Source organism: Nylanderia fulva, unplaced genomic scaffold, assembly GCF_048542155.1.
Source record: "Nylanderia fulva isolate GAGA-0341 unplaced genomic scaffold, ASM4854215v1 Scaffold6, whole genome shotgun sequence".
Lineage (NCBI taxonomy): Eukaryota > Metazoa > Arthropoda > Insecta > Hymenoptera > Formicidae > Nylanderia > Nylanderia fulva.
In genome coordinates this window covers 5161911-5184125 of record NW_028190698.1, presented here as the reverse complement: position 1 = coordinate 5184125, position 22215 = coordinate 5161911, and the positions used below count along the sequence as shown (strand labels likewise).

The 22215-nt window shown below is 26.5% G+C and overlaps 4 protein-coding genes across 5 annotated transcripts; 3 read left to right on the top strand and 1 right to left on the bottom strand.

The window, feature by feature from the left end:
* Positions 1-91: 91 nt before the first annotated feature.
* Positions 92-3156, bottom strand: LOC114941947 (trypsin-1). 2 transcript variants are annotated; one of them, XM_029317158.2, is made up of 7 exons: positions 2825-3156; positions 2234-2393; positions 1604-1766; positions 1301-1509; positions 888-1090; positions 717-771; positions 92-566 (listed from the first exon to the last, which is right to left on the bottom strand). In XM_029317158.2, the coding sequence occupies exons 1-7, from the start codon at positions 2891-2893 to the stop codon at positions 451-453; spliced, it is 975 nt and encodes a 324-aa protein (XP_029172991.1). In that variant the 5' UTR covers positions 2894-3156; the 3' UTR covers positions 92-450. The 2 variants fall into 2 exon arrangements, with proteins under 2 accessions (XP_029172991.1, XP_029172983.1); XM_029317150.2 differs by having other exon boundaries at positions 2234-2396; positions 2825-3153.
* Positions 3157-4531: 1375 nt separating this feature from the next.
* Positions 4532-10762, top strand: LOC146720864 (trypsin-like). Its single transcript, XM_085487726.1, has 8 exons — positions 4532-4668; positions 5731-6065; positions 6644-6812; positions 7111-7270; positions 7387-7592; positions 7978-8183; positions 8429-8486; positions 10170-10762. The coding sequence occupies exons 2-8, from the start codon at positions 5985-5987 to the stop codon at positions 10304-10306; spliced, it is 1017 nt and encodes a 338-aa protein (XP_085343852.1). The 5' UTR covers positions 4532-4668; positions 5731-5984; the 3' UTR covers positions 10307-10762.
* Positions 10763-13291: 2529 nt separating this feature from the next.
* On the top strand, positions 13292-16454 carry LOC114941967 (juvenile hormone acid O-methyltransferase-like). Its single transcript, XM_029317179.2, has 5 exons — positions 13292-13562; positions 15038-15209; positions 15425-15557; positions 15632-15779; positions 15929-16454. The coding sequence occupies exons 1-5, from the start codon at positions 13379-13381 to the stop codon at positions 16114-16116; spliced, it is 825 nt and encodes a 274-aa protein (XP_029173012.2). The 5' UTR covers positions 13292-13378; the 3' UTR covers positions 16117-16454.
* Positions 16455-17024: 570 nt separating this feature from the next.
* LOC114940219 (juvenile hormone acid O-methyltransferase-like) lies at positions 17025-20740 on the top strand. The gene is made up of 3 exons (XM_029314762.1): positions 17025-17084; positions 20253-20447; positions 20550-20740. The coding sequence occupies exons 1-3, from the start codon at positions 17066-17068 to the stop codon at positions 20738-20740; spliced, it is 405 nt and encodes a 134-aa protein (XP_029170595.1). The 5' UTR covers positions 17025-17065.
* The last annotated feature ends 1475 nt before the right edge of the window (positions 20741-22215 follow it).

Here is a 22215-nt window from a genome sequence, read left to right as displayed (position 1 = left end):
TTAAATTAATTTAATTAACAACAACAATATTACATATACAAATACATATATAATAAAAAAAAATAAATATAAGTTAAATAATTATATTATCTTATGATGCTATAAATTTATAATTATATGCACAACGCAACATTAAACTTTCCAATTCAATAGCGTCAATATATTACACAAACCGCAAATATTGTAGATGTGTGATAAAAAGATGTTGTTTCATATAATTAAATAATTTTAATGTAAAAAATAACTAACAATGTACCTAATATATGATTGAGTATTACACTTTTCTCAAAGTGTTGATAGCTATTGAAAAGCGTTAACTGTACGTGCTTTATTGTACATTTTATTGGCTATTTCCATGGCTTACGTTGAGTATTTCTCATTATTATTAAATACATGTATTACGTAAAATTAACTGAAATAAATATGTCAGTCTATATTAACTATTGTATATTAACAATAACAACCACCCTCCGTGTTGGATGCAATCCATGTAAGAAATCGATTTACTCTGCTATAAACTCCAGGGTACCCAGGTTGAGCACAACCTTCTCCCCAGCTTACTACTCCTGCGAAATTGAAGAATTTTTATTTCTAAACTTGTTTACCTTATTTCGCGTAAAAGTACTTCAAGCTTTAACGAAAAGTTTCCTTACATCCAACAAGTTCTCGAGTCTTGCTTAGATTAGATAACTAACGCAATTTGAAGTTAAACTTACCAACTATCTGATGAACGCCATTTTTTTCTACGTGCAATGGACCACCGCTGTCTCCCTAATAATACAAAAAATTTTCACATTATTATTCCTCGTAATTTTTTTATTTACGATAATGTATATACAACATATACTAATAAAAAACAAAATAGAAGTCCAGTAGAATTTTCTTACTTGACAGGAATCTTTGCCGCCTTGCTGGTAACCCGCGCACAGCATATTATCTGTGATTTTACGAGATGGATATTGCGTATTGCGACATTCCGCGTTCGAAAGAATAGGAACGATTACTTCTCGCAAAGTGCTTGATACCGGCCCACCTTGTTTGATAGCGCCCCATCCGGTCACTATACCTTTGTCACCAGCAAAGGTTTTCCCTGAAAACAGATAAACGATGTAATCTACCATTTAATTAAATTTATATTATAAGTTATCTTTCTTAGCTTTTAAACTTTTAACTTCATGCAAATTAAAAAAAAATTTAATTCAACACACTTTATATATATTTCACCTATGTTTAAGAAATAATATATTATTTTTTTATTTATTAATTTTTGATAAAATCAGCTTTAAAATTTAAATATTACCTGGTTCCGGAAGACAGACAGGTCGCATCGAACCCTGAAACTTGATAGAATCTGTTAGCTTAATAAGTGCAATATCATTGTTGTAATTAGTAGTCGAATAACCACTATTTTTTATTATTTTTTCCACTTTGAAATCTTGCGTTTTGCTTTCACTAGTCGAATTCCGATCGTGCTCGAATATTCGGACAGTCATTCTACTTCCATCGAATCTGTTATGAAAAAAAACCTGATTGATTATATCGACTGTATTTTGCACAGATGCATTTAACAATGGCCAAAACCCAACATGAACAAGTAAATTACCTATCAATGCAATGAGCTGCTGTCAACACGTATCGTGAATTTATGACTGAACAACCGCAATAAAATTGTCCTCTATACATCAGTAGACCCATCCAAGGATACTGATTGACGAGTGTTTCGACGCCTCCGACAATACGATTATGTTTGTTCGTCAAACCGCAAGCTATAAATTAAGAACTAGTATATCTTACTCTCTCTCTTTCTCTCTTTCTCTCTCTCTCTCTCTCTTTCTCTCTTTCTCTTTCTCATACTCCAAAAGTAAATATTTTTTTTGCTTTATTAATGATACAATTTGATTAAAATAAATAATTTTTTCTATAATATAATATATTTTTAAAAAATGCGTTTATATATATTAATATTATTTTATAAATATTTTATTTTGTCTTTTTTCATATTATATTTTATAATCATAAAATCGATACAATCACAAGACTATTTTAAATCCAGCTCAAATAATTGCATCCTGTAATTATTAAATTGTAATTTAAAATTTTTAATAATATTGAAACAAGTAGAATAAATAACATAGAAAATATATGATAATAATAAAGAGTATATAATTAAATATTATTTTTTAAAAATAAAATTTATATAAATGTGTTTAAAAAATAATAAATTTAAACTTACTGCATTTTGTACATTTTTCTATTTGTGGAGGTTGTGGAACTGTTGGTGGTTTCGGCACTACTACATCTGCCAACCATTCCCAGAATCCTTTTTCGTTATTGATTTCACTTGTGCTATTTAAGTTTTGCTCTTTTGCGGGTAAAGTTGAGTTTGTCTGCAACTGCTATTTAATATATTTTTTAAATTAAAATATTTAGATTGCAATTTTTATTATATAAACTAAAATTAATTATATAGAATATTTTTAAACTTTTAATACGTGAATTATCATCCATAATAATTTTAATAAAATAAATATTTTCAAATAATGTTGAACAACAAAACATTTTGCATGTACATGAATTAAGTTTGAGAAAATCTAATATGTACTACTTTACTAATATAAAATTTTGGTTAAAGAACAATTCACTTTGAATTAAAAAATTCGAAAGAAATAAAATAAAAATCTAAAAGATATAATTTGTGTGTATTCCTATCATATTTCCATTTCAAATATTTTTATATTTTATTTTAGCATAAGTTAATTTACGAATTGTCTTATAATTTGTTCATAAATATGCAAAAATATCACATTATTAACATCGACGATACCTCATTGTCAATGGTAGCTGTTAACGCTGTTGCGGCAAATGTTAATAATAACATAAATCGAAGCAACATTGTTTCTTGCACTTTAAAATATCACACTAACGGTATTACTGCGTTATTGAGCACTTCAAGAAGGAGTGTTGAACTGATCTGATCCACAACACTTCCTGCCGAGGCAACATATACTTTCACACAAGCCTCCGATTCGGTGTCACGTCTTTATTTATACGGAATAGTGGACAAGCCGGTAGCAGGAGTGAAAATTTAGGCTAGCGATATGTAAATTCACCTCAAACAAATGTTATAAGCACATAAAAGATCTGTTAAACCTATCGGTTTACAAAAGATGATGTATCTTGCTCAGCTGATTCCTTTTTTTCTCTCGTAATTTCTCTTTAAAAACCAGTATAAAGGAGAAAAATAAAATGATCTAGTTAAAAGAAATTTATTCAAAAAATATGTAAAACATATTATTTTTTGCATTCAATATCTTTCCATAAAATTTTTCATAATTTATGAATAAAATTGTGTTCTTATTGTCAAAAAATTAATGTTTTTAAAAAAATATGAGAGATAAATATCACTTGCCAAAATTTTATTTTCTTAAATATAAAATAAGTAGAACATTTACTAATGTTTAAGTATAATAGTACATATATGTATAAAAAGAAATGTGTTATGAATTAATATATAATCATCTGTAGAATAGAATAAATGGAATAATTAAATTAATTAAATTAATTTTTATAATTAAATTAATTAAATATTTAGGAAACATGATAAATCGCATTTGATTAACTTCATGAGAAAAGAGGAGAGAAAGAGACAGCAGAGAAGGAGAGAAAAATAGAACAAATATTGTGTAAGAATGTCACATGTACATAATAACATATGTATGTAATATATCAAGTAACATGTCACATATCCTTTGACAGATCCTCGCCCTTGCCTTTGTTAGTATCTCTCCGACCTGGCTTATCATAACTTCGATTAGTGCTGAACAAATGAGATAAGATGCGGCAGGGCAAGATATTATACATCACCTGTAACTTGTAACAGTGGGTCAAGGTATATAGGTAACGCGACCCTCATGCGGGCGAGACGCGCATTACCTTATTGTCTTAATGTGTGTCTAACTTTATCAGAAGCCTTGCTTTATTTTTCACGTATCTTCAGGGTTAGATTGTATGCGCGATGCAATTTGTTTACATTGCGAATTTTTTGTCACATATACTGCGGAACATGATTATATTTTATTTCCAAATAGAATTAGAGAATACATAAAAACCATTAATATATAATAAAAAGAAATAATGTTTAATAATTATATGAAAGTAATTGATCAATTAAAACAATTGTACAAAAAATAATAGTGTCACAGTAAAATGTAATCTATAAAACAATATTTAATTTTAATTGCTATATATTTAATTAAAATTAATCATGATAGTACATAAAACATATATATATATATACATTTATATATTTGTTATCAATCTTTGAAATAAAAGAAAAAAGACATATATTTAAAATTCACATTTAATTTATTACGAGAAATTTCAAAGTTTATATGTATGTATGTTATCGACATTTGAAATAAAAAACAAAAACATTTATGTATATGTTTGTGTGTGTGTATATCAAAGCAATGAAAATTCTTGGTAACGAATCAAAGGTGAATTTTAAATCGTTTATTTCATCTGAGACTTTCGTGGTGAGCGTTTCGAGAGGAACACTTTCGCATTTCTACCTGGATGCAATTTTGACGTCAGCTGAAAATTGCATGCCGAAAAGGAGAAGAGGGAGAAGGAAGATGCGTATAATTCGCAGTGAAAGTAAAATCATCTGTAAGTTAATAAGTCGCAAGATGATGTTTTTTTCCGTTCGTGTTGAACAAAACGCGAATGTGCAAGTATCAAAAAATGATGCGGAACAAATTAAAAATTTTGCGCTGAGGAAATTGCAACATTTTTAATGGAATACTTTCTTACGGTGTCTTTCGTGCCGGATATTGCATGTTTGTATTGCGTGAATTCTTCTAATGCGTTTTCTTCCACATTACACGATCTAAGAACCATATGATAATTTAAACGTTCTATTAACTCACAACTTCATGGCATCTTTACAATTGCAGCAAGTTAATGACCCGAGATAACTTCGTCTTTCATGAGAATTATTGACAAATCACAATTATATTGACCTAATTGAAATTGCAACAGCATCCTACTTTCATGGTTTCGCGGTATCCATATGTTATAAAACTATAATTTTATAACAGATTCGAGTTTATATAAGGCTATGATATAATATAATAACTCATGCACATATATATGATAATTGTTAAAGTAATAGCTGCATGTAAAACAGAAAATAGTCCTAAAAATATATAATGCGATCGATCTTAGCGTCGAGTGCTCGCGCGGTAAAAAATTCCAAGCAAATCACTTTCTTCGGGAAGGATGTAACCTTGTAAACGCGCACTGGAAGAAAGCGTCTTACGGAATTCAACAATAAAAATGAGATTCACGCGAGGTGTTAAAGTGCGCCGAGTGAAATCCCTGCAATTAGTTGTCTCGCTCGCGCGAGCTATCAGCGCGACGAAAACAACCCATCACCATCATCAACATCATCATTATTATTATTATTGTCGTCGTCGTCGTCGTCGTCGTCACACCGCGACAATGAACCGTGACGGTCACGAGGAGCGGTGATGTTCATCCGCTGACGAAATTGACATTGATCCAGTCTCGGTGGATCCCTGAAAAGAAGGGTCGCCGTGAAGAGGTGGACCGGGTTGACATTGGACGGGTTCGTGGTGGTCGATGAGTCGATTGCGCCATACATACCGTCTCGCCTCGTGCGTACCTTTATGCGCCTGCAAATTCTCATTGTGTCTGTACCCTGTGCAGGTGAGAGACAACGGACGCGTACACCGACCGGGTGATTTAAAAGCTGTCACATGTAACATCTGCCAATGCAAACGCACCACTCAAGGTTGACGATCCCCACCGAGACACACTCGCGGCTCTTGTGGGTTCTCCTTCATTAGTTATAATTTACTATAAAACGGCAAAACGACCAGGATACCTTTAGACTTTTCGCGCCACGGGTGTAAGCACGTGCACGGGCCTCAATTACCGGAAACCGCATACAAGAACACGGCATGGACGGCTATGCAAGAATGGAATACATGTTCGCGCTCTTTCTATGCCTGAGCTGTTGCGTCTACGCGTTGCCTCACGTGGTAAGTTAAATAACCATTATATGAATGTGTTATGTTTACTAGAAAGAGAGATTAGTGTGTGTAGTAGCAATACGTCGTAGTAACAGCGGCGGAGTATTATATTCTCGTCTGTTTCAAACTACATTTTAATCATTGAACGTTGTAATACTGTTAAATTTATTAGTTAATTTAAATAAAATGTCAACATATCATTAAATTAATCTAATATGGTATTATTTTTATATTGCCTCTTATGCTAAGTGTCTTGAATTTATTTTGACATGTGCAAATTATCAAATTACTTATTATAATATAATTTAATTTAATTTATATTACAGATTTAATACATATTTCTCTTGAATTATTTTTAATTTTTCTTTTATATTCTTTATTATTTGCCCAGAAGTATAAACAGTTTGTAAATATTACAATTATTAAAAATATTATATAATTATTGCAAAATAATTATTTCTTTATTTAGTAAAAGAGATATTCTAGTAAAGAAATATTTATACTTACACGCAATCTTAAAAATTAAAGTAAGCAAGTGGAATTGATAATTTAGATGAGAAATCTAATCATTCCTATGCCCTTTGCAGGCAACGGAGAATAGACGAAATTTCCCTGCCTCAAACGTTCAAGTGCACTACAATATTACGAATGCTGAGATTCATCATGATCGTCCGACAATAGACGAAGTATCTTATATCGATTTCGATCCCATCTCTGCATCCTCTTCCAAAAGGCCCAACGTCTGTAAAGATTGTAGTAAGTGAAAGCATTTGAGATAAGTAAGGTATCTGAGCGACATATATTTAATTATAAAATAATTTTAATAAATATGTATATAAATTAATAAAAATATATTTATAATTATATACAAATATAATATAAAAGTCTACTGTATACATAGGTATAAGAGAATCATTTTTTTATTAATACACAATATTTAATTAGCTATAAGTAATAAGAAACCACGTAATTAGGCAACTAATCAAACTAACATTCGAATTGATTTCCGAATGTTAATACGCAGTTTATTATATTAATTATTAATACATTGCAGCCTGCGGGCTTGGAAGAAAGACACGGATTGTCGGCGGCAACGTGACAAATATTTACAATTATCCTTGGCTTGTAAGCATGAGTAAAAAGGGAAAATTTCACTGTGCCGGAAGTCTCATAACACGCAAGCACGTTTTGACAGCAGCGCATTGCGTACAACCGTTTGTATCAATCAATTACAATCGCAGATAATTATTATACATTTGTGAATTATTTTCTTAATCCTAGAGTTACATCTAATAGTATATTAACATGTTATTATCAACATCATTTTTAGATTCGATATTAAAACTATGAGACTTGTCTTAATGGACAGCCACCATCCTTCGATAAGTAGCGACGCTATAGTTCGCCGTATTAAATCAGCAACTATTCATGAAAATTTTAATGCTTATTCTTTCAATAATGATATTGCGATCATAGAGATGGATCAGCCTGTATCTATAAATGATCTCGTGCGAACAGCATGTTTACCTGAAGACAGTAAGTTATTTCTGATATTAGTAAAATATGTATATATAAATTTCACAAGAATTTGAATTCCTTTTAAGTTATATTATAAATCGATTATATCATAATATTTTTGTATTACATGTATAACACACACGGTTATATAAAATGTCTGCAATTGCAATAAATAATTACTTGCATATATATCATTAAAATATGTTGTAAATAACGCTATATTTCGTTAATTTTATTAAATTAATTCTGTATGTATTTGTTACATTGATATATTTCCTAAATTCAAATTTTACACTCAAAATTTATATAACAATAAAACGAGAAAATAGAATCTTTACTTAGATTCCGATATATGTAGCAGTAAAAAATATTAAATAATAATAACAAATTTATACAAAATTAGAAAATATCGATTATACGGGGGCAATTGCAACTGTAATTGGATGGGGTCAAACGGGAGAAAACAAACCGGAAAGTGATGAACTGCGTAAAGTTAATTTACCGATCTTGTCACAAGAGGAATGTGATCAAGCTGGATACGCAAAAAATCGCATCACCGAAAATATGTTCTGTTCTGGTTACCTCGAGGGAGAACGCGATGCTTGCTCTGTGAGTATTTCATAAGTTTAAAATAAATGCAAACAATTGATATTTCTGAATAAAGAAGAGAAGTGCATTATATACAATATATGTATTGTAATATATAATATATATGTATATGATATACATATAATAAAAGTATATATAAGATTTATATAATAATGATTTTTTTTCATAAAAGAGCGAATTACTTTTATTTTCTGTTTCTTTGCGCTACAATATATTTTTATTTATACTTTTATTTTGATTTGAAGGGCGATAGTGGAGGCCCATTACATGTCAAAGGAGTTCATGGACAACTGGAAGTAATAGGTACGTACTTATGCTACTTATTTTATATTTATATAGCAATTTTAAATCTAAAATAAAATGTTTTCTTTATACAACATTTATATTGTATTAGAAACTTTTGTCTTAAAAGTCTAAATAATCACTAAATTTGTTAATTTAAAAATTTGTTGTTAATACAGGGAAGAATGTTATTTCCTCAATTTGATAAGTATATTTGATAGATTTTTTAATGAGAAAAAAGTCGCAAACTATGATTCTTTTCAAGATATTAAGTTTTAAAATTTTAATTTTTTAAGGATATCTGTATCACAGGTAGACATAATATCAATGGCATTGTCGTGAATTTTTCAATGGGATATTCTTAATAATCCCAATTTTTTAAAAGAGATTAAAATCCCAAATCATGGTGAATTATTTCAAATTTTTTTACTTGCTTGGTTAAAAGTTATTAATTAATAAATTATGCTATTTTAACATAAGATTTTATGCAAACGTTCGAGAGACAAATAATAAATAATTATTCACAAACTGAGAAATTAATGATAAAAATTGATTTGTTATATCATATAATAAAAATTTGATTTTGTTATATTATATTCTTCAAACTGTAAAAAGATTTAGATTTACTTGCTTTTTTTGCAATTATTATTAAAAAACTACTGTGATTATCGGTTTGATGCGATATCGATGTCAAAATGTGACAATGCAGCATAATATCTTATCTCTCTTCCTTCTTTTAAAGAAATTCAATTTTTATAAGATTAGCAACAGTATAATCTTTTTACATCGTATTTCAATTAATCATATTTAGTATTTTAATCATTAATAAAAACATAATGTGTATTTTCTCACACTCTATAATATAAAAATGAATTTTATTAATTAAAAGGTAGTATGTTCCATAATTTTTTTCTTAGGTTGAAATTTATCATTGCTTTCAAAACTTTTAAAATAAAAAATGTTTCTTGGGCAATATATAAAAATGTATACATTTTTAGAAACCGAAATCTATTTACATTGAAGGGAGAGAGAGAGAATACTTTGAGAACTCTGATTTCGTAAATTTTTTATAATTTTGATCAATTAAAATTCGTATTCTGTCTAATTTTAATTTTTTAATGTGTGTTTTGAATTAACTTTTGCGAGGCGATTTGTTCAATACGTCCTTAAATATATGTATATTGAGATTTCAAAATACTTGACAAGAGATTATTTTGATTTTTTATCAAATTTTGTAATATAACAAATCTAATTTCAATTTAACTAGAAATATAGGTTTAGATTAATATTTTTTTGAGGTAATGGTGCAAACGGAAAGGCGAAAACTCTCCTCTGTCGACACTTATTTTATAACATTCAAATTATTCTACTAAATATATTCGTTCTTGAATGTAAGTACATATAGTATATAGTATATTAATTGTTGTGGCAAAAGTATTGCTATTACGATTTTTGAAAATTATAACTTGAAAACTATATGTAGATCATAGCGCATTGATTTGCGATTATAGATGCATATATAGAATATGTTTGCAACATATTTCTTTTGAAAAAAATCCTATAAAAACGATTTATCAAATTGAGGGGTTTCGGAAATAACTTTCTTGCCTTAAAATATAATAAATCGAATTCCATTAACTAAAGAAAATGTTTATTACCAACTTGAATTATAAGACTTTAATTTTTATGTATGTGTGTCAAAAGGTATTGTATCATTTGGGAGAGGGTGTGGAAGACGCAATTTTCCAGGCATATACACCAAAGTAACAAATTATATTGAATGGCTTAAAGATCATTTAGACGAAGAATGTATTTGTCCACCACCGTATCAAAAAAACTAACATTTGTTATAAGTAATTTTATTATGATATATCACAATTATTCTTCGACAATTTATTGGCACAAAAATGCGTTTATAAAATTTTGTGGATAAAATTTAAAATATGAGGGAGCAAACTGTCAAAGCTTATGTTTAGTGGAAGTTCATTTTTATGATTATGAACTAAATTGATGATTATTTAAGCTAAAAAATAACTAGTTTTTCCAAATTCTCAAGATAGGCTACCACTTTAAATTAATATTTAACAGTTGACTAGTAATATATAATGTACTTTTTAGCTTTCAAACATTAGTTTAATATTATTTATAACAAATTTTATATTACATACTGCAAACATATATTTAGTTATTCTATTATAGAATTATAATATATTGTATGTGTAGTAAACATATTTGCGTTATATTAGTTTATTTTATATCTATTTATATATAATTATTACATATCTAGTCCAGAAAAAATGCACATATAATAAGATATTTATAATACTACGATATTATATATTGTAATGCAATGTCTTGTTTAATAACAAAAAATGTATAATAACAAAATGTATGAATAATTCTTATTTACTTAATGCATTGTATATAAAGTTATTCAAATTATAAATAATTTATTATCAATATGAAAAATTATTGCTTTGTTTGTTTACCTTTATCTTAAAAAAAAACAACAGAAATAATTATGTTTATTTCCGTTTCGATCGAGAAATTATCAAGGACATTACATGTTGCATATTTATTACTCGACATGTGAAACTTATTTACATAATACTTTCCATAAAAGCAATTGCGTTAAACTGCATTCCGAAAAGATGTAATATTGAAATATTTTATTATATTTATAAGATTCTAATATACGCAAAGTTTTAGAGTTGACGCATAACTTAGTAAATTCTTAAAGTCATTAAAGACAAAAATTTTAATATCAAAATATTAAGGTTGTATATAATAATAATTTTTAAATAAAAAGCATTTAGGTCAATCAAATTTTTCAAAGTTTGCACTTTCAAATATCACACATTTACAAGTATTTTCAGATCTCGATTTATTTCTAATTATATTCATCATAATTTCTTAATAATATCAAAAAACGTCTATTTCTAAAATTGTCTCATGTTTTTGTCGATAAAATCTGTTGTATAAATTTGCTGGTAATTATAATAGCATAAAAATGTAAAAAAATATTGGTCTTAAAAACGTGACATTACGTCAATCAAGCTGTCAATGTTGTCACATAAAATCATATGTGATGATAAATGAACGATATCTATCGTACAATAATAAAAATTATCTTATTTATTCTGTAAGATCAAATATATTTAATTTTTTTATTTTTTTTTAAGTTTATTATATAAATAAAAAAATAATTTATAAATTGTATTGTTAATTAAAAATTATTTATAAATTGTATTATTAATTGAAAATTATTTATAAATTGCATTATTAATTAAAGACATTTATATGAGAGACATCGTTCATCTGTGATAAACATCATGTAGCAAACGTACTCGTATTTTATATGCCAATATTTTAATTTTTGTATGCTTAATAAAAACAAATAAAAGACAATTTTGTTATAAATTACAATATGTATGCTGTAAATTCATAAACTCTGTACATAGAATCTTTTATATAAATCTTTTTAGAATATGTACAAAATATATAATGTTGCTAAATATATTATATATATATATATATATATATATATATGTATATATATATGTATGTGTGTGAATGACAAAACACAGAGAATTCAGAGTAGAAATACATTTAGATCGAACATTAATTAAAGCAAAGTGTTAAAACGGAAAGAATCAAAACTCTAGTTAATTATTTTATTAGCTCATTTTCTACTTAATTTTTTGTTTTTATGTAATTATCTTTTATAAAATCTTAGCTAATTTAAGCTTATGTTATAATTACAATTTAATTACATGTTAAATACTATATAATTATGGGAGCAATTGCGAGTCTATTACGTATTGCATATTTATGACATGACGTGTGTATATAACTTATTTGCATAATAACTTCGCATTTAAAAGTAATAATAAATTAAGTTGCAATATTCATTCTGAAGAGATATCTCAAAATAATTTTTTATATTACAAAGACTGTGATATTAATGTTTTAAAATTGACCACAATATATTAGTAGTGGATTCTGAAAATCATTTAAAGACAAAAATTCTAACATCAAAAATTATAAAATTTTAAGATAGAGACGATAACTGTCTAATAACATATACGCATATTTAACGCAAATACAGTTGTTATCTTCTCAGCGATTTTATCTATATCGAAAAACATTCGCGATAGTTCGAAAATCTAGTATACTTCTGTTTCTCTAGAAAAGATATGATATTCCTTATGTAGAACACACACACGCACACATCACACATCTGCTATAATACATTATCCCTCATATTTGGGGTTGGTAAGATTTCTTTGTAAGTAATAATCGTAGCTAGTTCTTGTATAAAAAAAATATCATATTGTGTTAACTTTATTTACAAAATATTTTTTACATTAATTGCTGCTCTTAATTTCAGATAAACTTTGCCTAAATTTTTTTATTATTATAATAAAAATATTTATTTAATTTTTAATATCATTTTAAAACTCTCTATGTATCATAAATGTTACGACATGCTCCAAGATAATCTCTAATATTACATTTCAAAGAAACAAATTTTATGCTTAATAAAAATTTTTTATTGTTTTAGTTTTTCATGATTATTGACACTTTTATATAAAATTATATAATTATTTTTATATTAATTAAATTTTGTATATATATAAAGCTTTAAATAACCATAAAATATTAACTAAATTATTCTTATACAGAATAAAAAAGTGCGAAACATTTATTCACTTTGTCGTTCGTAACTGATAAATTTCCACGAAAATGCACTTCATATTCTTGCAATCTGCGTATCCCTACCAGATTGGAAAGTATATAAAGCAACTTCTTGATATAATCTCGTTAAGTGCTACGCAACGTGCAGAGCAGAAACAGAGTAGAAACAAGTAGAGTAGAAACAGAATAGAAACAGAATCAAACTTGTGCAAATTATGAGTCCGGAAGAATACGTTTCTTTTGATGATTTGCAACAAGCCAAAGTAATAAGTTTAATTGATGAGTTTCAAGATGATTTAAAACGTATGTCTGGAAAATGTATGGACATTGGTTGTGGCCCCGGAGATATAACAACAGATATCCTTCTGCCGACTCTACATCCAAAAGCAGTAATATTAGGTAAGAAAACAATAATATCTATAGATCACATTAATGTAAATTATTACTTTTCTAGCAAAACAACTCTGATATATAAACTAAAAAATTTAGATAGAAAATGGATTAATAAGAGCTGTAGGTGCAGAAAATAGACATAATAACTTATCTTGAAATTTTCTTACTTGACTTAAATGTTTCGGTCTTTTCTTTGAATCGTCTTCAGCAGATCCCAGGTAGAAATTTTGTCTGGAAATAATCAGGGCTCCATATATTCTTTTAAAAAATTTCTGGAATCCAGGTGAAAAATCTAACTGGAACCTGTGAAAAGTTTTGGACGCCTAAATCGTACAGATCCTATCGCAAAATCCGTGTGAGCTCAAGATTACGCCCAGAATTTGTAGAAAAATTATTTGGAGTCTAACTAGAACCTATAATTTTTTTAAAAATTTGCTTGATTTGTATTATAATTATTCCTATAAGCTAGATTATTCAATCCTGGCCCCATATATAGTTTCATATTTATTCTAATTTGGGAAAAATATGGCAATCTAGAACCCATGCAAATTTTTCCAATTTTTTTTTCCTCGGTAAACTAAAGGTAAATTTCTAGGGTGTATTCTAGACTTAGACAGATATTTCAAATTTAATTTTTTTACCTAGGCCCTGTATTTAATCTCGGCAATTCGAGGCAGATTTCTACCTGGGATCAAGTAATAGAATAATTATAAAAAAATTCATACGTCTTGATCCTCATTAATACTGTATGTCTTTGGTAAATCTCCTACTTCATTTTAGTCGTTAAGAGAATGATGTTGAGAATAGTCTGAAAAATCAGATATTAACAATCGTGAAAGTTAAAGGAAATAATGTAAAAATTTAGATAGGAAAATGAATAAAAGCAGAGATTCACTAAAGCGATCAAAGACAAAATGAAAAACAAGAAGTAGAAAATGCGTAATATCATGACCTCGGTTATATTTGAAAGGACGATTTCCAGATAAAATAAATAGAAACAAATAGGTCTGCATATTTTTTTATAACCGTAATTGTTGCCTTGAATATTGAATGATCATGATGTGCGTTTTTCGCTCCTTGCTTTTTATTTTCTTTTCGTTGCTTTGTAAATCTTCTGTTTTATTCATCTTTTTTTACTCATTTTATCTCATCTAAATTTTTCCATCATTTTCTTTAATTTTCACGATTGTCAATTATCTGACTATTTAAACTATTCTCCTTATTTCTTCACAAGTAAAATGAGAGAGAAGAGTCAAAAACGGAAAACAGGGATAAGAATCAAGACGCATGAATGTTTTGTATTTGTTTTTGTCAATTACTGTGCTAAAGATTCAAAGGAAAGAATAAAACGTTCAAATCAATTAAAGATTTCAAAATAAGTTTGTTGCGCCTATTTTTTGCACTTGATTCTTATTAGCTCATTTCCTATCTGTAAATTATTATTTAATCGTTATTTAATTAAATAATTATATATTTTAAAGGTACCGATATTTCAAAGAATATGATCGAATTTGCAAACAAAGAATATAGTAAGGAAAAACGACTTAAATTCGAAATATTGGATGCCGAAACTAAAAGCTTGCCTAAAAAATATATTTCTGAATTTGATCATATATTCTCATTTAATGCTTTGAATTGGTGTGAGGACATTCAGTAAGTTAAAACTGTTAAGTAAATATAAATTAAATTTCTAAAATAAATACAATAAATAATAATTTGCTATATTTTCTAAAATTATTTGAGAATATTATAGAGATATTATGTATCAATTATGTAAAAACCTTTAAAATAAAATTAAGTTTAATTTTAATGTAGTTTCTTAAATATTTTATATACAATACAACATTTATCGATGCTTTATTTAACAGACAAACATTTCAAAATATTTATTGTATGCTTCGTCATGGTGGAAATATACTTATGCTTATAGTAGCAACTCATGATATATATGAAGTTATGAAAATTATGGCTCAAGATAGTCGTTTCAAACCATATATACCGGTAAACTTTGTTATATTTGCATATGTCATCAACTTTGCAACTATGAACATTTAATTATTTTTATGTTTACACAGAATGTCAACAAATATGTTTCACCGTTTAATGATTCAGCCGAACCTCGTAACAAACTAAGGAAATTACTTGAAAAGCTTGGATTTAAGATTCACCATTGCAGTCTTCGAGAAACGACATATTCCTCTAAGAATTCAAGTAATTTTTTATGTAAGTGATTTAAAAAATATATAAAAAAATGTACTCTATTACATTATAAATTATAATACATCGTATTATTTTGCTTCAACGTTTTTTTCGTTTATTTTTTAAATCGTAATTTAAATCTAATAATTAAATTAAATGAATTATTTTGATAGCTTCGATAATATCCATCTATCCATTTCTGGATCAAATGTCACCTGATCTGAGAAAAGAATTCAAGAATGAATTTACACGTCAATTTGAAGAAAGAAAAATCACTTATAAAACAATACAAAATAATCAGGAAGAAACATTTGTATTAGACCTATACAAAATTTTAATAGTTTATGCAAAGAAAATATAATATTGCATATTACACACACATATTATATGTATGTATAATTATAGAATGTTTTAAAAATTTAGCTTTTTAAACGTAGATAAAATTAATCTTTTCTGAAACATTATATTGAATGAATTCATGATTTTATATCTTTTATAAAACATTACCTTTTTGTGGAAAAATCATTAAAATTTTAGTAGAACAAATATTAATCTCTGCACAAACTGTAAAATAACACTATTGTAATTATAAAAACACATTGTTTTACGAAAAGAGTAGGATTTAGATAATTAAATTATCACGAAATTATTTCTAATTATTTCCTTATAATAATTAGTATCATTCAATACTCAATCAAAATGTTCTGACTATGTTATTACACTATGTTAAACAAGTTAAATTTATAAAAATTCTATAACATATTGTTATATTATATTATGTTATATTATATATATATTACATATATTACTACGTTATTCATATTATACAATATTATATATACTTATATTATTATACACATTGTCAAACATATTATATTACCTATATGTTATATTTAAAATTAAATATAATATTGTACTTGTAATTAAAAAATAAATATAATATATAGTATAAGTACTTTTAATTTAAAAGCTATCATTTTTTAACCTATCTGCTATTTTTTACTGCAAAAGATAGTTAATAATTATTAAATTGCATTGTCAAATTATTGACATTGCAGCAGTTAACATGCATTAAAAATATGTTTTTGATTTAAAAAAGTGCACAAAAATGTATGCTTGAAAATAAAAATAAGGTTACTTGACTATTATGTTTGTACATATATGACATTTGTATAACGATTTATAAAAACTTGTTATTACGCGCGACCGTATTTAATTTTGTCTGGCACGTTATCAAATACTAACAATAAGTCACATTTTCTGTCGAGATTGCAAGAAAATAAGACAAATATTCGTCAACAATATTAATAATGAACCAAGTTACTTCAGGTACGTAAAATTGGTAAAAATATTACTTTGAATATAATTTTATTTTAACATATTTTATATTATACACACACATATTTTATATTATACACACGCATATATATATATATATATATATATATATATATATATGTGTATGTATATATCATTACAATATATACTCAAAATATAATATAATAATTTTAATAGTACTTTACACGATTCAAATTTAAAAATAAAAAATAAGTATAATGTAATAATAAAATTATATTTAAAAAATTATTTTTTTAATATACCAACCCACTAAACATAAAACCTTTCAGCGACGTTATATTCGAGAAATATACATCGTATTAAAAACGTTTCATAAGAAATATTTATGCAATGTTGCATAGAAGTTTTGGTAAAACGTCTTATTTCTAACATCTACCGAACATCGTAATAACATTCCATTTCGGTAATTAAAACGAATATATAAAATGTTTCAAATAAAACTTTGAGCGACGTTTAAACAACATTCAATTTGTAATGTTACATATAAAACGTTTATAGAACATTTAATTTGTAACGTGTTATTATTGTAGTAACATTTTAAAATGTAAACTTAACGTTATATAAATGTAACATTTCTAAAACAGTCATTATATAACGTTTCATGAACTTTTCATGTTAAACGTTTATTTTGAAACATTAAGAAATATTTTAATAACATTATATATCTGATGATATTAAAATGTTCATTGCACAACGTCGTACGAGTATTACATATATAACGTTTCATTTGTAAAAGTGGAACATAAAAAACAAGTATAGTAAACAAATCGATCAATTATAATTATGATCGAATAGTGAAGTAGCCACAGTCTTACTGCAGTTTTACTGCTTATATTTCTTATATTTTTGTATGTGCAACAGATAGTTGAAAGCTAGTCTATCATCTCCGTGTGTTTTTTTAACTGTTATTGCTGTGTGCATGCGGCACGTGTGGTACTAGCCAGATCGATCTTGCTGCATAATCATATATTATCAGTAAAGTGTTAAAATGGATTTGAATAATGTGAGTGACCTTGGGAATTCATCGAATGTATTAATTGATATTTTTCCCGTTTCAAGTTCCGTTTATGCTGGAGACAGAATTTGTCGACCGATATGGCGGGCCAACAAAACCCGGCTATCCAAACAGCACTTACCATGTCCAAAATTGGAGCGTAAGACATCTTTAAGAAAGCTTTAAGATATCTTAGAAGTCTTATGATATGATATTCAAAAGACATCTTAAAAATATTTTAATGTCTTATACTCCGATTTGGATATGTTTCAATTTCGTGCTATAGGCTACGTTCGGAAACGTCCCCCGAGTGCATCCCTCTCTTTTTCTATATCACTTCTGTGTGAGTGATATAGAAAGAGAGGGAATGTACTTGGGAGACATTTCCTAACGCAGCCCTCGGTATATTTGTCCCTGCCTAAATGGAGCTTAATACGTGACATATGACAATTCTCATATCGCGTGAGGTGTACTTACATTCTCATTTATTTTTTTAGCTATTATACACTGGATAAAGTGTGTAAATAATTATAACTTCTGTATAACTATGACTAAAATCAAGAAGTATTTTACAAGTAAAAGGCATTTGCGGCGAATAATAAAAAAAGATTTGTCTCCCGAGTACATTCTCTTTCTATATCACCTACACAGAAGTGATATAGAAAAAGAGAGGAATGCATTCGGGGGACGTTTCCGAACGTAGCCTATAGCACGAAATTGAAACATATCCAAATCGGAGTATAAGACATTAAAATATTTTTAAGATATCTTTTGAATATCATATCATAAGACTTCTAAGATCTTAAAGCTTTCTTAAAGATGTCTTATGCTCCAATTTTGGACATGGTAAGTGCTGTTTGGATAGCCGGGTTTTGTTGGCCCGCCATATCGGTCGACAAATTCTGTCTCCAGTATAAACGGAACTTGAAACGGGAAAAATATCAATTAATACTTACATTCAATGAAGTCCCAAGGTCACTCACATTATTCAAATCCATTTTAACACTTCGCTGATAATATATGATTATGCAGCAAGATCGAACCGGTTAGTATCACACGTGCCGCATGCACACAGCAAAAACAGCGAAAAGGACACACGGAGACTAGCTTTTAACTATTTACAATGATATCAGACTTTTGTCATACAAATATTTTATTTGTAAAGCCTATTGCACATAAAAAATGTAAGCAGTAAGGCTGTAGCTGCCTCACTATTCAATCATAATTATAATTGATCGATTCGTTTACTACTTGTTTTTTATGTTCTACTTTTACAAATAAAACATTATATATGCAACACTCGTACGACATTGTGTAATAAACATTTTAGTAACATCAAATAAATTAAATGTTCTATAAACGTTGCGAAACGTTTTATATGTAACGTTACAAACTGAATGTTGCTTGAATGTCGCTCAAGATTTCATTTGAAACATTTTATATATTCGTTTTAATTACCGAAATGTAATGTTTTTACGTTCGGTAGATGTTAAAATAAAACGTTTTACCAAAACTTCTATGCAACATTACAGAAATATTATTTATTATAAAACATTTTTATACAATGTATATTTCTTGAATGTAACGTCGGTTAAAGGTTTAGTGGGTGGTTTTATGTTTAGTGAGTATAATTATTTAAAGATATTAATAAAAGTTCTTTTTATTTATGCAATAAAACTTTCTTATACAAACTAGTTAGTTACGTGTTAGAATAATAGAGTTTTTATATTTAAACAGAAATCGTAAAATTTGCAAGAACAATAAGTAAAAAAAGTATGTTAAAAATAATATTAGCGTTTGTATAAATTATTGCAAAATTACTTAATTCAGATTATATTTTTTTTAATCATCGGAGAACCAAATATAATATCTGCTAATATCTGTGTTAGTTGTCGTTAATTGCCGTTAGTTATCATTAGTTAAGTATTTAATTTAACATAATTATAGAAAATAAATTATAAAAAATAAATAATCAAAATTCTGTAACGTATTAATAATAAAATTAAAAATTGGAAGGCTCGTATAAATTAAAAAGTTATTTAAAAATAAAATGATATTTAGTCTAACTAAACGAGCAATAAAATCTTAGGGTATTATTTATTTATTTTGTACTCATAAACATTAAAAAAATAAAATTGTTACAGACTCATTGTTAAGTATAGAAAAAGAATACCGTTGTTATAACGATATTCATAAACGTTTAGCATCATATGTAATTGATGAGTATGACGAAAATCTAAAACTTATGTCTGGATCATGTATAGACATAGATTGTGGTCTTGGAGATGTAACGAACAATATTCTCTTACCAGCTCTTGGACCAAAAGCAACAGTAATTGGTAGGAAAATAATAAAGTAAAAGAATATGACAACATATTTTATAACGTAAATTGTTACTATTTATAATATAATAAATTATTCTTTAATTGCACATTTTAAAGGCACGGATAAATCAAATCGCGCAATCAATTATGCGAAAGAAACATATGTAAACCAGGCACGACTCAAATTTGAAATATTAAATATTGAAACTAAAAATTTACCGAAAAAATATATCTCCAAATTTGATCACATATTTTTGTTTAAAGCTTTGGATTGGAGCATGGATTACAAGTACATAATTATAAATTAATTTTATTTGTAAAAATTTTTATTTTTTTTTAGAATAGATTATTTAAGTTGAGTTGAAAACTAAATAATATTTACATATTACTTTTTGCATATAGTTTTATATTAAATATTTAAACATATAACTGTTTTTCTTATATAATATAGTTCTCAATGTTTCTAAAACACATTAGAAAATAAAATAATAAGAAACGTATTTCAAAAATATTTGATGAATTTTTTTAAATAACATAAGAAAGAAAAAATATATAAGAAAAGTTACAATAATAATCTTATTATATATTGTTTAAAAATTTTGTAATAAATATTTATTTTTGAAATATAATATATATTTTTTTACATAAGACAAGTATTTACTAATATTTATCATATGCTTCGATCTGGTGGAACTATGCTTGTGGTTTTTCCAACATCTAATTATATATTAGATTTATTTAAAATTATTACAATTCAAGATGATCGCTTTGCATCGTATTGGCAGGTGAATTTTATTATTTTTATTCTTCATTAATTTGAATTTTGCAGAATAAATGTTTAATTACTACTTTTATTTTATCTAGGTCACAAACAATAAAGTTTTACCATTTTTTAATTCAGATTTACCACTTTTTTATTTAATAAATCCTCGCAAAAAGATAAAAGAATTACTTAAAAATCTCAAATATATAGTACGCCATTGCAGTCATCGCGAATTTATATATACTTACGATACAAATTTACCTACAAATAATGAATATGTGTGTTGTAAGTTTTTAAAAATAAATATAAATTAAATTTTATTGCTAGCATCTAAAATAAATTTTTTTACGTCTATTATTTACATTGCAATCTAATTTTATTAATTTATTATTTTAATATAGCAACTATTAAAACTTTTCTCGATTTTTTTAATGAAATGCCATTTCATTTACAAAAAGAATTCATAAATAAATATAAAAACAAACAACTAAGACGCCAAAATATGAGCCTTAATAAGGAATTATTAGTGGATGTATTAAAAATATTAATAACTTTTACACAAAAATGTGTTTCATAATTATGTAATGTGTTTATATATGTATATGTGTATATATATATATATATATATATATATATATAATACATATATATAATATATTACATATAATACATATATATATATATATATATTATTAACACACACACACACACACACATATATATATATATATATATATATTATTAACACACACACATATATATATATATATATATTATTAACACACACACATATATATATATATATATATATATTATTTAAAGTACAATTATAACGAAAACAATATACGTATATAGAACAATATATGTAGTAGATATTAATTAAATATTTATATATTATAATCACACACAGGATTGAGAAAGTTATTTTGTAAAAGTGTCTAGTTACAGTTACAGTTTATTTCATTGAAAAAGTATCTAATTACAGTTAACAGTTACCAATTGTGAAAAATAATATGTCAC